Source organism: Adiantum capillus-veneris, chromosome 16 (assembly GCF_014529385.1).
Source record: "Adiantum capillus-veneris isolate H3 chromosome 16, ASM1452938v2, whole genome shotgun sequence".
In the NCBI taxonomy this organism is placed as follows: Eukaryota; Viridiplantae; Streptophyta; class Polypodiopsida; order Polypodiales; family Pteridaceae; genus Adiantum; species Adiantum capillus-veneris.
The window spans coordinates 156350584-156366744 of NC_140946.1; the positions used below are offsets into that span (position 1 = coordinate 156350584).

At 39.8% G+C, this 16161-nt stretch overlaps 1 protein-coding gene and 1 pseudogene across 6 annotated transcripts in view; both read right to left on the reverse strand.

Moving 5' to 3' along the window:
• Window positions 1-223: 223 nt before the first annotated feature.
• On the reverse strand, window positions 224-960 carry LOC147440116 (splicing factor U2af small subunit A-like; annotated as a pseudogene).
• A 10505-nt stretch (window positions 961-11465) lies between these two features.
• Window positions 11466-16161, reverse strand: part of LOC147440117 (uncharacterized) — a 45136-nt gene continuing 40440 nt past the window's right edge. For 2 of the 6 annotated variants that reach the window (XM_086484482.1, XM_086484485.1), the window contains exons 3-9: window positions 13223-13331; window positions 12994-13064; window positions 12761-12908; window positions 12576-12650; window positions 12403-12493; window positions 12212-12319; window positions 11466-12096 (exon numbers count right to left, since the gene is read on the reverse strand). In XM_086484482.1, coding sequence (XP_086340608.1) covers window positions 11951-12096; window positions 12212-12319; window positions 12403-12493; window positions 12576-12650; window positions 12761-12908; window positions 12994-13064; window positions 13223-13331 — 748 coding nt within the window. In that variant the 3' untranslated portion in view covers window positions 11466-11950. The remainder of the gene's footprint in view (window positions 12097-12211; window positions 12320-12402; window positions 12494-12575; window positions 12651-12760; window positions 12909-12993; window positions 13065-13222; window positions 13332-16161) is intronic. The other 4 variants (XM_086484483.1, XM_086484484.1, XM_086484486.1 and 1 more) reach the window with 4 other exon arrangements.

Sequence of the window (16161 nt, forward strand, 5' to 3'; positions counted from 1 at the left end):
GGAAACATCTATGGTTTGATCCTGCAAAAGAACACGTTAGCCATGTCAAATGGAGTTGCTTCATGTTCAGGGTTCCACTATTGTATCTTTGCTCTGCATTCAGTAATCCCTTCCTTGGTGGACTTGAAGGGCTATACCCTCTGCTTGAACCTCTTGAATGTGATCTTTGAACATCGGAATCTCCATATTCATAAGCATACCTTGAATGCCCATTACTTCCATATCATTCTCGTGTGTCGTAATCTCTCCAGGGATTATAATTTGATCTGAGGGTTGCAACTCCTACTTCCTACATGCCTTTCGTAGCTTCCAAACATCTTTCTTTTGAGCTCGATCCCTGCCAATTTTCATAACATGCATAAAGTTACAATATCCACCCCAATTACAATTTCCTCTAGCTGCCGACAAGTAGCCTCTCCAAAATTTATAAGTGGTGAACAATCTACAATAATATTTGGGCGGCCTACATAAAATCGTCTAGTCAATCCTTGCAAAGCAACAGCTTCTTGCTCTTCTTCTTGGAATTGTGCAAACACATTTCCAACCATGTGATCGACAAGATTATTGCAAATGTGTCAACTCTCCAGCTCGTCAAACTTCCCAAGATCTTCAAAGATGTCAAGGTAGAGCCTAGAGAAAAGAAGAGTGGGACTAATAGTGGGCTTGTTGTGTAGAGGCGAGCAGCGATCTCCATGCATGCATGCCCCGGTCCGATCTTGAAGTAGAAAGCATAATTCACTCTAGCCTTCAGTTGTGCCGAAAATGGATGCCAAGTTCTCCGTCGGTTGCAGGTGAAAGCTAGGATGAAATCACCACATAAAAGATGCCCACCAGGTAATGAATTTCCTCCATCATGCGTTCAACCTTGTCTTGTAGTGACTGTGGCCATGAAGCAAACGATCCACTATCTTCCTCTGCCTCACTCATGGCTTCCAATGGAGCCCTCAATGCTCCAATCATTACCACCCCTCCTTGCAAGAAATAAACATGCTCTCCTGCAATGCAGCGGATGATGACCATCCTCACCGCAACACCTAAGGACGAGCCTATTGCATCCAATATTGCCACCATCCCTCTCAAATTACCAACTGCTGCAGCAAAGAAGGATGCCATTTCTACTGCAATTACTACAAGTGCAACCATATTTGTTTTTGCGAACCTCGTTTCCATCAAAACTCATGGGATGCACATTGCTGCCGCCCTTGGTGTAATCCCTGCAGACGAAGTTTTTGACACACCACCTGCAGATGAAGTCAACCCTACTACAATTGAAGAAGCAGTTGCAGCCGGGAATCTTGCTGTCGAGAGCGACCCTGATGCAATGGCACTTGTAGAAGAACCTCGTGGAGACAAACCTACTGTAGCCAAGATTGCCACCTCCCCTGCAAAAGAGGATGAAGCACCATCTGACCCTCTCCACGCTGCCTCTTATGCATGGAATGCTCCTGCAATGCCCAACCTTGCTATGCACACCACGTTGCCTTGCAATTGATATGGACACAATGCAGACAACCAGTCAACTTCCTTTGCTTTACTCACAACTGCCAGCCCAGTCATCGTTGGAGTCCTTCGGAGTGGAATGGTGATGGAAGGTATGGATGTGACGAGCCAGAGGAGTCCTCCTCTCATTCAAGAGCATGCTACTCATCCGCACGCGCGCAGACGATCAATGAGCTCAAGTTTTTTAAAACATTTTATAAAGTATCTTGTCACAAGTTGGCCTTGATTCACACGTGGTGAGAGCTTTGAGCCGTTTGGAAATTTAAGAAGGCCACTTGAGAGGGAGCAAAAAGAAAGCCACGTTGGCGGATGAGCACGCAGTCCGTCCGCGTGCTCATCTGCCAACGTGGCTTTTTTTCATCAAGTAAATGCACTCCAATTTTGGAAAAATAAACTATTTTTCTAGCAATTTGTACTATTTTCCTGCAAAATTCAAACACATAGTTGGTCCATTGTCCTAGTCCTTTCTTTTAATGATTACCTTAGCTACAATAGGAAAGTCAAAACGGCACAAAATATTGGATGTAAGAGAGACAACTTGATGATTAGAGTTGGGAATACCGAGAATCTTGCAAATAATAATGCAATTGAAAAAAAAAAAGTGAAAGTAATTGCTCCAAAAACACTCAAACACACCAATGTGTGTGAGAGAGACACACAAACACACTTTGTGACACAAAAACACAAACACGAACATCAGTTTTGCTAGGTTCCAATGTGTGTGTGTGTGTGTGTGTGTGTGTGTGTGTGTGTGTGTGTGTGTGTGTGTGTGTGTGTGTGTGTGTGTGTGTGTGTGTGTGTGTGTGTGTGTGTGTGTGTGTGTGTGAGAGAGAGAGAGAGAGAGACCAGGCGAACCAAACAAGATTACTTGCACGTGATAAACACAAATTGGAGAAATTTTTCATGCAAGATGATTAAGAAAATTTCCTTTGAGACCAATAGAAAGGTAGGTTTATAGCCCTTTCATTACTAAGAGGATCAAATGATTTCACATATACAAGAATAAAGATTAGCTTGTTTGATAACATTAATCTCTAACAAGTTGAGGTAATGTAATGTACTATTGGTCGCAATGTAGTAGGAGTGCTGCAAAATGGTTCGCTTGCCTTGTTACATTTTACAATTGGCTCACATCCACTTGTGTCTTTGCTTGAGGAAAATGTAGTAGGAGTGCTGCAAAATGGTTCGCTTGCCTTGCTACATTTTACAATTGGCTCACATCTACTTGTGTCTTTGCTTGAGGAAAATGGTACAGAAGGGGAGATTCAAGGACAATTCTGAGTTTGATTGATGACAATCCTCTATTGTTCATAAAATCAAACTCTCAAATGCTAAGAAGAACTCTTAAGAATGTCCAAATGTTTGAAACTACATCAGCCCCTAAGTGCGGCATCGAAAAATCAAGATTGATTTCAACTAGTGGGAAACAACTCGATTAACCTTGCCAAAAGATTATCTCAAAAGTCAAAGTGTTTAAAAACCTCAATGCACCACTAGGGGTGGACATCTCACACAAACAAGGATTTCACTAAGTTCTAAACAAAACTAACAATAACATGAGAAGATGAGAGAATACATGCCTTCCCTTCTACAACAAAGTGGCTATAATTAACTCCTTCATGATTTCTTACATATCCTTTGTTTCAATTGTTGTTTTGAACATGGCTATATGTAATTGAAAAGAAATTTTAAAACCCTTCAAAAGGTTCATATGGAAGAATATTACAAGAGACACATCTCAATGGTAGTGGGGGGAATGAGATTGGGTGATAAGATCAAGGGACCTAGGTCGCATTGGGATCTTGAACCCAACACTACATGCAAAAGCCATGTGTGCAAAGCTAGTAGTTTCCTTAACAAATCGAGCTCAATGCTAATCGAGATTTTTCATTCAGGTAGAGCTTATTGGGAAATGCACCTTCATTTGGCCTTGTGGGCATATCAAGTTTCATTCAAAACATCCTTGAACACGACTCCTTTTAACAAGGTCTATGCATTAGACGCAATACTACTAATAGAAATCTTATTACCCACTCTGAGAGTTGCACACGAGTTAGAATGGAAAGGGCATGAGTTGTCAGAGTGACTCGAGGACTTAGAATGACTAGACAAATAGATATTGGCGGTCATTGCCCGCATGTATGCACAGAAATCAAAATAAAAAGAGGTTTCAAACAAGGGGACTTGGCTCTAGTTCATTACTTGAAACAACATATACTCAAATGCAAGAAAAAGGGACACGATCCTTTTGTCATTGAGGATGTTTCACTGAGTGGTGATGTCAAACTAGCTACATTGGATGGAGAAATTATGGAAAATTGGATTAGTGGATGTCGACTTTGCAAATACCATCTACCCTTGACAAATGACCTTTTGCAAAGAATGCATGCAGCAAAGGAATGAAAGTTTAAAACACAGCACGTGATTGAAGAAGTCCAAGAGGAAGCGTGCATTCGAGTTCTGAAGCAAAGAGCAGCATGTCAAATGACCCCTCGGGTTCTACCCCTCAATACCCTTTAGATTTAACCCCTAGCAAATGATGAGGTAGGAATAAATAATGAGTGGCAAGATGGATTGGACATGCACATAACAGTGATCATGAAGGATGGGTTCAAAGTCAAAGCACTAGCTGATATAGGTGCATGGCTCAATGCGATCAACTACACAATGTACAAAAAAGCAACAACCCAACCGTTGGAACATTGTCGAGCACAAGTCAAAGGCTGCCATAAAGAGCTAACACCAACATTGGGTATGATCGATCTTAAAATTTTTGTCCACAAATTTGTATGCCCACATACTTTTATCTGTATCCCAAACGAGCATATGAATGAGGATATTGTGCTAAAAGTTCCTTGGATACACACCTACAAAGTTTTTCAAGACTAGGATGACAAGGTTCTAGAATTAACCCTCAAGGGTGGCAAACTAAAAGTACCATTTACTTATAGTCGAGAAGAGTGGAAAGCCACTCTCATGCCACTAAATAACCAGGAAAACTTCAGACGAGTGCCCACAATGTTCTGCAAGACATAGGGGTATTTGGGCCACTTTTGCCAAAATCAAGGATTGATATTGGTCAAAATTCATATACAAAAATGTGTAATTTGTTGAAAAAAAAATTATATGCAAAAATATATTCAAATGTAAAGCATTGAGATGGATTTCATCCAGCATACCCATTATCCAATGGATTTCAATTGGGTTGTTGACTTGATTACTATACCTACATGTTTGTGGGGTTGATGAGATACAGTGTGCTTGCCAGAGGGGACTTAATAAATCACATTGAAGGGAGATCTTTGAGGACTAAAACTACCAAGTGTGGTATGCATGTTTTTTCTTGTTGATGTGATATGCAGGTACAAATGTTGGCAAATTTATTGTAGATAGAGGCGAATTAATTGCCAAATGAAGCGAGAGAATTTTCAAAATATCCCTTACTACTACATACAATTCGAAAGAAAATGGTAAGAGTGAAAGGGGACATCCTTCCATCATCAAATCCTTGGCTATGTCATGCAAAGGTTGAGATGGAGTTAAGCCTCAATTGTTGCATATTCTGGGAGTTTTCCTTAATTTAAAACATGTGTCAATTCACGTGTTGGTTGGATTTCTGGTCAGAGCTGCCATGTGGCATAAGAAATGCAATTTATCATGGGGTATATAACCTAAAAGGTTGCCTTGCCATTGAAATAACAAGGGAATATGCCCTTTTGGAGACCTTCCTCTCGTAAGCCATGGTGGCACCTATCGTTTTTCTCATGCAAGCTATATGGGGGTGCTATTTTCACATCACATTGTGGTGCTAATTTGGCAGAGCCACCATGCGGCCACGCAATCGTGGTTGGCTAACAATGCCCTGCTTGGGAAATATTCACACATAGTCAAAATGGCACGACCCTTTATAGTAGAGAGAAGCCCACACCCCCCCCCCCCCCTCGAACTGGCAAGCTTGCTAGTGCTTTGGGGGGTTTTTATACAAGGAAGAAGAGGCGGCCCATGCAGTAGCGGTCAAGGGGTGGCTCATGTGGTAACAAGTGGTGTAAAATCCTAAATAGTACATAAAAAGCAACACTTTTTACTAATTTGGGGGTTGCACAAGAAATGAGAGGTAAGAGGAGTTATTGCAAAAATTTTACAAACAGTTTTTAGTAAGACGAGGAAGGAGGCCTTCAACGAGTAGAACATTGAGGGAACGGCATGTGAGGGGAGGATTTGCATGATCTTCTCTCGCTCTCACTCTATGGCTTGGGGTTTTCTACATCAAAGAAGGTATTTGCTCTTGTTTGAGGCATTCTTCTTCATCACTTTTTTGGGATTTTGCCAGCCAGGGGTGTTGCATCATTTTGGATATGTGCTTGTCAAGTAGATTGTTTCCGAAGGAGTTGAGCCTACCAATTGGATTGGGGTTCACGATTTCTAGTATGGGGATTCAATTTGAGGTGTACACCGAAAATGGCATGTGCAATTGAATTGTAACTTTCAGTTATCAATGGTCATCAATGGGAAGCTTCTAGTATTTTTCCAAGTTTAATTTTTGTGTCAATTTTCCATTTATTAATGCTACTATCCTAATACCATATTGTAAATCTCTATTATTTCTTTCAAGTCAGTCTCTAATCATCATCATGCTCTGATATTAGGACTTGATCATCACTATTGGCACCTTAAAATCTTGATTTCTAGTCCTAAGTTATTCTCCATCCACAACTAGAGGCCCGGTGCCTACCTGGTCTTCTTTGGAGAGCCACGTACCTTGACAACATCTCAGTAAATATAAATTAAGAAAATTTAATTTTTCTTAACCTCTGATTTAGATAAATTGAGATCGTTTGATAATATGAAAAAGTGATAGAAAGCTATGTTGATAATTCCAAAAGGGTATTATCTCAAAGCCCATTTATATGAGTTGTCCAATCATGTTTCTATCATATGTCGATATGCTCCCAAATGACCTTTCAAAAATTCACTTCATTGTGTTAAGAGCATGTGGATTAATCAACCTAGTTAGTTCTCTCTCTCTCTCTCTCTCTCTCTCTCTCTCTCTCTCTCTCTCACACACACACACACACACACACACACACACACACATACGGGCGTGCTCGTGCGTACACCGTCTGAATGCTACTCTAACTAAGCTCACCCTAATCTATTTGAAAGAAAATCCATTTTTTAGAAATCAAATCTATAAAACAATCTAGGAGATTTTTGATATGTTCAAAAGCATACAAATCACAATTTTTGCGTACATTAATTTTGACTCAAATGAAGACTAAGAGACTAGTAGATCACAAATTGCAAGCCACTTAAAAGTACCACATGGCACTTAAGTCATCCAATAGACTACAGTAAAGACGATTAGAATTTCATCTAAATTAACAAAACATGTTATATCTAGAAAGTGACATTAGAGTACAAAATTGATGTGATGCATACCATATTCATTCAGCCTACGTAGGAACTAGACTCCATCATTGTCTATGGTCATACCAAAGCTCAATGGATATTAGATGTGTGGAAAATGTAACATGCACAATGTTTTACTCAAGAGCTATTTTGTTTTGACATATGCAAAACTTTGCTATGCGCATTTCGGTCAATCAGATTTAATAGTTTCCTCTACTTGTAGAAACACAAATCGATTGCTTTGTCACATTTTTAAGGCACCATCGAGACATGTATATGAAGGGTTAATTTTGAAAAAATGTAGTTTCTTATGTTTCCAAAGAATAATTCTATGCAAGTTACTCTTCTCATAAATTGAGCTTATAAACAATCACGTTTGTGGTTTGATACATGGTCCATCTTTGAGAACCATTGGTGCCATATGACTTTCATTGATGATTATGGAAGACGGTTATATTTGCTTTAAACAAAGCTTGAAATGTTTATGTGCTTTAAGAAATTTTTGGTTATAGATGGAATTTTATTTGGTTGCATTGCAAACAACCTCCATTCCATTTAAAAAACATATTGAATGAAAAAGATGTGAAATGTGAGTGGTTACATTTTAGAAGCATGTAATATCAGCAATAGTCGGATTGACTGAAGGGTAGATTTTATGGAAGATTCTATGAAGCCATTTATGTCATGTGTCAACCAGATACATGATGGGCAATCACATATAGAGCATTATTTAGCCATTTATGTCGTGTATCAAAGAGATAAAGATTTTCTCTTGGGATATGTACGATACATTGTTACCTCTTTCTACTATTGGTGGGCAATCACATATAGAGCATTATCAAGGAGTCAATCAGCCTATGCAAGTTCAAATGATGTCACACATCATCACATTTCTGATGCAGAGCTATGTGAAGTGCTTGATGGGTTGAAAATGATCATCCTTGAAGCATGCCATAATGGTAAGTGCAGACTTTGCCTATGAAATTTTTCTTGTATGGAAAAACAAGCTCATTGTGCTTGGTTTGAGAAGTACATGATTATTTGGCCACACATGGTTTTCAAAATTGCCCAACTAAGACAACTTTGGATGTCAATCATGAAGATTGTGTAGCCTTGATAATCGTTCTTTATATGTAGTTAGCATGTTACTCGCTAGATTGATTGAGAAGTTTCTTGCTTCTTTTGAGATATCGAACTTGAAAACGTTTGTAGTTAACATGTTACACGCTAGATTGATTGAGAAGCATATTGCTTATTTTGAGATATCAAACTTGAAAACGCTTGCATCATTATTTGGGCATAAAATTAAGTAGAGGGATAAAGGTATCACTTTGTGTCAGCCAAAGTATATTGACACACATTGTTGCGTAGCTTCACCCTTTGAGATTGCAAGCCTATTTCCAATCCCATGGAGACAGGCTTGAATCTTAGTCTTCATGATGCTAGACTGCATTGATTTCACTATCTATTTGCATGATGTTAGTTAATCTTTTTTGTATGGATTATCAGGCTAGAAATTACCTATACAGTTCATTAGTTGAGAAAATTTATGCATAGAACAACTGAATCTTTTGCCACTTTATACACCTTGGATCATATTATCCCTGAGGGAGATCAATTATTTCCTATTAACGTGCTTTTTCAAACTCATAAAGCCAATTGTTATTAGGCTCATGTTTTCACAAGTGGTTTTTTCTTCATGCTTAGCAGCTCATGCATTGATAGGTGGCACGGGGGAATCACCTTTCCTCAGAGGTTAATCATGTCAATACTACTCCTGCACATGTGCATTTAATCAAAAGGTTTCTACAAACTGCTCTATCCATTCAAATCCCAAATCTTAGGGTGTATGGACCTCTAGTATGTTGACAAGTTTATGCAACCCTCCAAGTTGGGTGCCACTTATAGGTCATAAGTTGGACTTAGCCCCAAAAACCACTCCCTTAAGAAAAACTTGGGACTTTCTTCATCTTTTTATTGTTCTCTTGACATCATCCATCATATAGGACTTTTTTTGGGATCCACTCTAAACCATGAGTTTTTGGTCTACTTCTCAATCGTGGATTTTAGGTTTACTCAACAACCTAGGGTTATGGGTTTTCTCGTAACCTTGTGCTACTTAGAGAGCCTTCACTCAAAACTAGGGTAAACCAGTCACCAATTTCATGAGGTTTTGGTTTATGCTCAAACCTTGGGTTTATAAGCCTTACCCATCAACCCCTTTGGCTCTAATACCAATTAACAATGGCATGGGCATAGCACCTTTTTGGGAGGTCACCCGTTCCCTTATTGTTCATGTTCACCCAAGGTTTTATGCTCAAACCTTGGGTTTATAAGCCTTACCCATCAACCCCTTTGGCTCTAATACCAGTTAACAATGGCATGGGCATAACACCTTTTTGGGAGGTCACCCATTCCATTATTGTTCATGTTCATGCATGCTTAACTGCAAGGTTGGCACAAAAGTCTCTAGCCATCCAAACCCTGAAAAGTTTAAGGTGTTAGCCAATTTTTGGCCTTCAAGCTAGCCAATTTTTGTGAGCCTCAAAGTTGGGCACCACTTATTGATCACATGTTGGGCTTATCTCAGCATGTATTGCGTGGTTGAACAAGAAAAGACTTGTAGTCGTGAAGTTGAGTACATAATAACTTTTACAAGCAGTGATGTGTATGAACCTACTTAAAACTCTTATGGGATTTTTTCCTTAGTAGGACTTTCTTTTCTCCCGACTTGTATATACACCCATAGTCCTAGGGCATCACTTATCTTTGTCTTTGCACAGTAACTAATAGTACTTTCCACACAAAGTGTGGCCTTGAGCTTCCTCTTTTTCTGCAAGCTTTGAGCATGCATATTCATAAACCTAAATCAACAAATTTATTCTATTTTGGGTCAAGCAACCAAGATTGTGGCAATTACATCACATAAGCAAACCATTTAGGCATTATGTTACATTGGTTGACACAATCTACAAATGCTTTGCGTATTTTTTGATGATGTTAGTCAATTTGCGATGCATGGTTGCCAATGAAGCTTGGTCAAGAAAGAAAGTGGCATGCACTACCAAAGCCCTTAATGTAGGTTGACATAATTTGGGGCAAACCAAGAAGCTAGAGTTATTGTGAGCATTTGCACACCAATCTTGAAATAATTCTTGTCAAAAGAGAGGATGACACCAAGGGTCTTACGACATCATTTTGGGGCAAACCTTTGGCAAGAAGCCAAAGTTATTTTGAGCATTTGCACACTAACCTTGAAATACTCTTGTCGATAGAAAGGATGACATCATGGGTCTTATGTATGAGATGACAACCGCATAAATGAGATAGAGAAAGTAGGAGTGAGTCAAATAAGACAAAGAAAACTTGGTGTGGGAAGATGAAACATGATGCATTCACCTTTACATGTCATAGCTCATGAATTATATCCTATTGTAAGAGCTAAAATCCTAGTGCTGGTGTAGACAATGAAAGCGTGAAGGTTAAATGGCTATGTTATAATTATTCACAAAGTATGATGTGGAAATGCAACTTGTTCTATATGTGAAAATAATACAGATAAGTCTTTTAATAGGTACATTTTGTCATCCAAACACAAGAGGAGAGATGAATGCATAGAAGGGTCAAGTGGTCTAGCATATGAACTTTGGAAAAATCAGTCATAAAGGTGCTCTCTTAAGGAGTTATGTCTCACCACTTGAGAAAAACTAGAGCACATTTTCTTTTATACAAACTTCTTTGTAAGAAAACAGAGCATCCTGTGTGCATCCATCTCATTAATAAAAAGGACTAGAACATTGATCAAGAAACAATAGCAATAGATTAATTGCATCGAAGAGACAAGAGATAAGGAAGAGGGTGTTGTGGTGGATGTGAGAAAAACAAGGGATGTTGTCAATGGGTGACATTCATGATGATTAAAATGTTGATCTTGATGTCGAGATCAAGGAGGAGCAAGGGGGGGAATGATCCTCATTCCAAAGCATAATAACACGAATAGTAGTATTTGGGCTCTTGTCTATACTCAAAGTCACTAGAATTTGCTAACTGTATTCAGGTTTCATGATCAATGTGAGTACTTTTCTCAACTTCATTTTATTTGGTAATTTTTGTGCATTATGCTCAAAGTTCCATTATTCAAGTCTTTATCTAGTAGTCTCTCTCATGAAATTTGTTACTTGATGGTATTTTCTCTTGCTTAGATGACAAATGCATGTTCTTAGTAGAGTGTACTCTTGCAACGATCATTGATTCACGGCTCATCTTAATGCTAACAATTATGATGCTATGAAAATACTTCATGCTTGCAAATGCTCTGTTTTAATACTCAAATGGATTATCTTGGATTAAAGTGCTACAAAAGGCTCGTAAATGCTTAAATGTTGGGGGTTCAAATCAAGCCCAACTTCGTATGTATTTGACATTTGAATGGCATTAAGAAACTCGTGGCCTTCAAAGATATGATATTCCAGCATAAGTTATACTTGAAAGAGTCCAATAAGCCCCCCTTGAGATTCAAATGCATTTGATAGATTACCCCATAATCTGCCTCAAAATTGACAAAGAAGAACCTCGTTTGTTCTGGCTCTGCTTTGACCACAAAACTGTACAAATTGAACTGGATTACACAACCACCATAGATCAATGTTGTGTGATCATGCTACAACCGTGTGAGATGTCTCTTTGACATTTCACGCACTAAGAAACAGCTCGCTACAAAATTACCCCATCCAACAACAGCGCCACCGTCTGGGTGGCTTTTTTACATCTTTCCAGTTTTGAATTCCTTTTCCACCCAAAAGAAACTCATCACCTACATCTTCCTCTGATGTCAATTTGACATTGTCTGGTCACACAAATACAAACCACAAATCAATAAGTTTTTGCTCGAAGATCTATAGATTAGTTTCCCACTTTTCATAAGCAAGGAAGCTTGTGTTTTAAAACATCGAGACATAAAACTCCCATGGTCAAGCAGCTAAGAGGGCTCCTCCATAGGCCCTCTAGAGATGCTTTGACCCTCTCACAAGTACCACTTCATTTAATGTAGCGCATTTCCCAAAGCACCGTAGGGTAGGGGATCCTTCAACCGTCCCCTAAATGCACAAAGGCCCTCTTTATCCACAAATGACTGGACATTGCAGGTCACTTTCCTAGAGCTTGAAGGGCTCTTCAAAAAAATAGGGCCTGCGGGGGAGCAGGTGTAATACCATCAAACACCAACGGCCTACTTAGCATCGATTCAAACTTTTGAAAAGTCTAGAAATAGGTATAATAACACTAAAAGTTGGAGAAATCTTACTTTCCTTCTTCTGCTCATTAACCTTCTTCCACTCATCCATTTGTCTCACCAAAGCTCTCTCAAATAGAACACATGCAACTCTGTCGAACAGAGCTTTTACATTTAGTCCTGGACACACCAATGCTGCATCCATTAACCTACAGACATCATATAGACAAACAAGTCTGTTTATTAATATATAAAAAACGTACCAGATTTTGCACTCACTTCAAAATACTCGGCTTTTAACTCTGCCGCAACATTTTGAGCTTGGGTGTCCGAAACCGTGTGATACATATCTTCCTGCAGACCCCAACAGTCGATTTATGATCATATAAAACATGTGAGCTCCATAATGAAAAAATAACCTGACCAAGCTACAAACCTTGCAGCCAACCAGAAAAATACAGAATTCGTTTATGTGTGTTTTCTCGTTCTCTTTTCTTACTTTTGCCACCCACTGCACACATTCTAATAAAAACGTGATTAAGCCTACATGGCTAAACAATGGTATCTTCATGCCCAAGGAGCAAATTTTCATCTGCTCAGAGCAAGAGTAAAAGAAGCTACCTGCTTGACATGTGCAAGGGTCATTGGCATGCCGAGGTCAAATGCACCAATGCAGGCAAGTGCACCTCTGTAAACATTAGTACAAGCCGATTGATGACGCTCTTGTCCAGCTGTATCCCAGCTGCCAGGATACATCAAGCATCTCAGGCTGCGATTCGTAGCTATATTTTAACAAAACTGTTTTTGCAAAAGCTAGATCAAACTTCTACTGAAAATGCAAGAAAAGAGCTCACATGCTTAATGTGAAACTCAATCCTGCATATGTGTATAATTGCTTGACAAAATCCAAGCCAATTGTTGGCAGCTGCAAAAAGACATTCCATCAGAATCAGAAAAATAAATTTAAAACTCAAAACACGACACAGAATGATTTGTGCAATAATTATGCACATTGGCTTATCAACATTTGCAACAGCTCAATCAACCGAAAGGGATTTCAAGCTGAACTGCCTGTTAATTTACCGCTGAATTATCTGTGAAGGAGTTCTTAGTGAAACGTTGAAGAAGGCAGCTTTTCCCAACTTGTGTATCTCCAACTATTACAACCTTCTCTTCCAGTTGAAGATATCTTCTGCTCATCCCACAGTTAAAAGAAAACAAACAAGAAGATTAATGTACGGCCTTGGTTTGCCACAAACTACATACATGCTACAATGTCCATGGACCCGAGCAAAGTTGCATTGAAACTGTAGTCAATACGTATTCAATATGACTAAATATACTGATCTCATTGTTTTCCTCAGGAATAAAACAGTAAACAGCCTGCGTATGTATTCATTCAAGCTTGCTTCAAAGTTCAAACAATGGATTATGAAGTTTAGGCACCAAACATTAGCATTGCTTTGTACTGGAATTGAGGACCAGAAAGAACAAAAGAAACGTCTTTTTACATCTATTAGAGGCCGAAGTCGAGGCTATGAGACAAATCAATTATACATGTGTGCGTCCTCCATCTACCGAGGAAGAACAAAAGTTCAAAGTAACAAAATGTGGTCCTGTGGTAAAGGGCGGAGGGATGCAAGATCCATGGTATATGAGGGGCGGTGGAGCCCTATCTCTAGACCCTGGGGGGTATGGGTGCTCAAAGAAGTACAGGCATGAAGTGCATCAAGTGACTAGCTCCATCCTCTGTCAAATTGGGGGTGTAATATCTGGTACATGGGTGGATGTGGTGTAAGGGCTGCGCATATGTTCAGGTCCGCCAACATCTGACCAAATCTCTCCCGGTTGCCTGGTGATGGCAAGTTTGGATCTCTTATCTGCAAGTTTGGATCCCTTGGATCTGTGTGTGATGGAGTCTCGGAGCTGAAAGGTTCGTGGGTTTTATCCTAAAATCACCATGGAGCATGTCCCTAGTCTATTGGGCATCCTAAGTGGCATATGACATGTGTGGCATTGCCAAAAGAGGCCTTGTTCATAGGCTATCCCATGTGGGGCATTTCTAGAGCACAAAATCACATATAGGATTCATGTAGGCATGAATAAAACCCCCTACTTATGCAAATTTGAGTTTGGCTCTTCGAGTAGGTTATTCCAAGTTGTCATGCATGAGGTCAGCAGATGCAAGCTCCCTTGTGCTATGTGCTATTTAAGCACCTCTTTTGTAGTCATTTTGAACCAAGTAATCAAGTGCATTTTGTGTCTATGCTCTAGCCAATTTTCCATTGTGTGATTAGCATGCAATTAGTATGAATGCTTCTCTATCCCATCCACCCTAAACCTAACAGGAGCTCTGTATCCTAGAGCTCAAGGGCATCTCAGCATGCGTAGGGTGACCCCTCTGTATCTGTGTGACAGGTGGCAATAGGGTTGTGGTCCTCTGAAAGAAGACTGTAAGCTGACTGTCTTCCACCCTCTGGTGCACTACAAGTGCCAACATTGTCTCTCTATGTCTATGTATCTCCGCTAGAAAACAGCCAAATTGGCGTTGATCTTTAGACCGACCGACAATAATACAAGCACAAACCCAAAAAGCTTCGAACATCATGGACATACTTTAAAGCGAGCCAATTCCAAATGGCCTCTATCTTGGTCGGGTCCATCTTAACACCCTCAATTGATGCGATGTGTCCCAAGGATTGAATCTTTGGCAGGCAGAATTGACTCTTCTTCCCGTTGATCACCAATTTGTGTTTCTACAATGCCTCAAAAACTTGTAGGAGATGTATTGGGTGGTTTGCTTCATTCTTGGAGGGGAAAGCATTGATATGGATTTTATCTTTTGATTTACCCACTACATTAGGTTGCAATGAAATTTGGATTTGCATGAAGATGATGTGATTGTTCACAAGGATGATGTGTTAGTTGATACTTTCTCTAGTGAAGCTAACCTCATTGCAGATTCGATCAATCACGAAGAACCAATCTTGGCTTTCGAGTCGAGGTCCACAGAACCCCCACGGGAACATTAGATCAAACATGAAGAACAGATCTTGGCTCTCGAGCCTAGGTCCAGAGAACCCCCACAGGAAGTACTATGTGTTCAAATGATTAGTCAGCATGCATTGTTCGAGTGTTTCACTCGTGATCGTTTCCTGTATTTTAGTCAGCGTTTTTATGTGATTCCTTTTCCTAGGCATGACATATTGTACATTGAGCACGTTTCACTCATGAATGAGCACGATTGTATGCGGATTTCTCATGAAAAGCTGAAAAGTATGCATTCAAAGAGGTCACATTCCATGTCTCTTCCTTTGCATGACACAGTTTTCGAAAGAGCACAAGAAAGATTGAGCATCAAGCATGGGCATGTCCATTGTGATTTGCCATAGTTGATTGCTTTAGATTAGAAAGAAAAGATTCGATCTCATTGTTTGCATGTGTTTGATGAACGGTTTGGCACTCCGTCTGTATGTTCATCTACATTGCATGCACAGTTTTTTCGAAGGAATAGTATTCTTCCAGTCACTTTACATGGAATGGGTATGTGGCAGCAGAAACCCTAATTTCTGCCAAAAAACCCTAATTTTCAGCAAACCCTAATCCCTGGAAACCCTAACCCTAGGGCAGCAGGAGAAAAATTCCGGGAAATGCGCTGGCCTGCTGACGTGGCAGTACGGCAGTCCCGAAAATTGCGCTGACTGCTTTTTGCGGCAGAATTTTCAGCAGATGCTTTTTTCTCTACGCTAATGGTCAAGGGGAGAGAGAAAAGACTATTTGCTTTTATTTTTGTTGGCTCTCTTGAGAGAGAGAGAGAGAGAGAGAGAGAGAGAGAGAGAGAGAGAGAGAGAGAATCTGCTTTTGCTTTCAAGCTTATGGGGCTCTGCTTTTGGGCATCCCTTGTAACCTTTAGATTGGTGGTGAGGGCCTCACTTCTCAGAGCATCTGGACGCAAAGTCTGAGAGTGAATCCCGAACCACTCTCTTGTACTTTGAACTGATTAATACAAAAAGAAATACCGA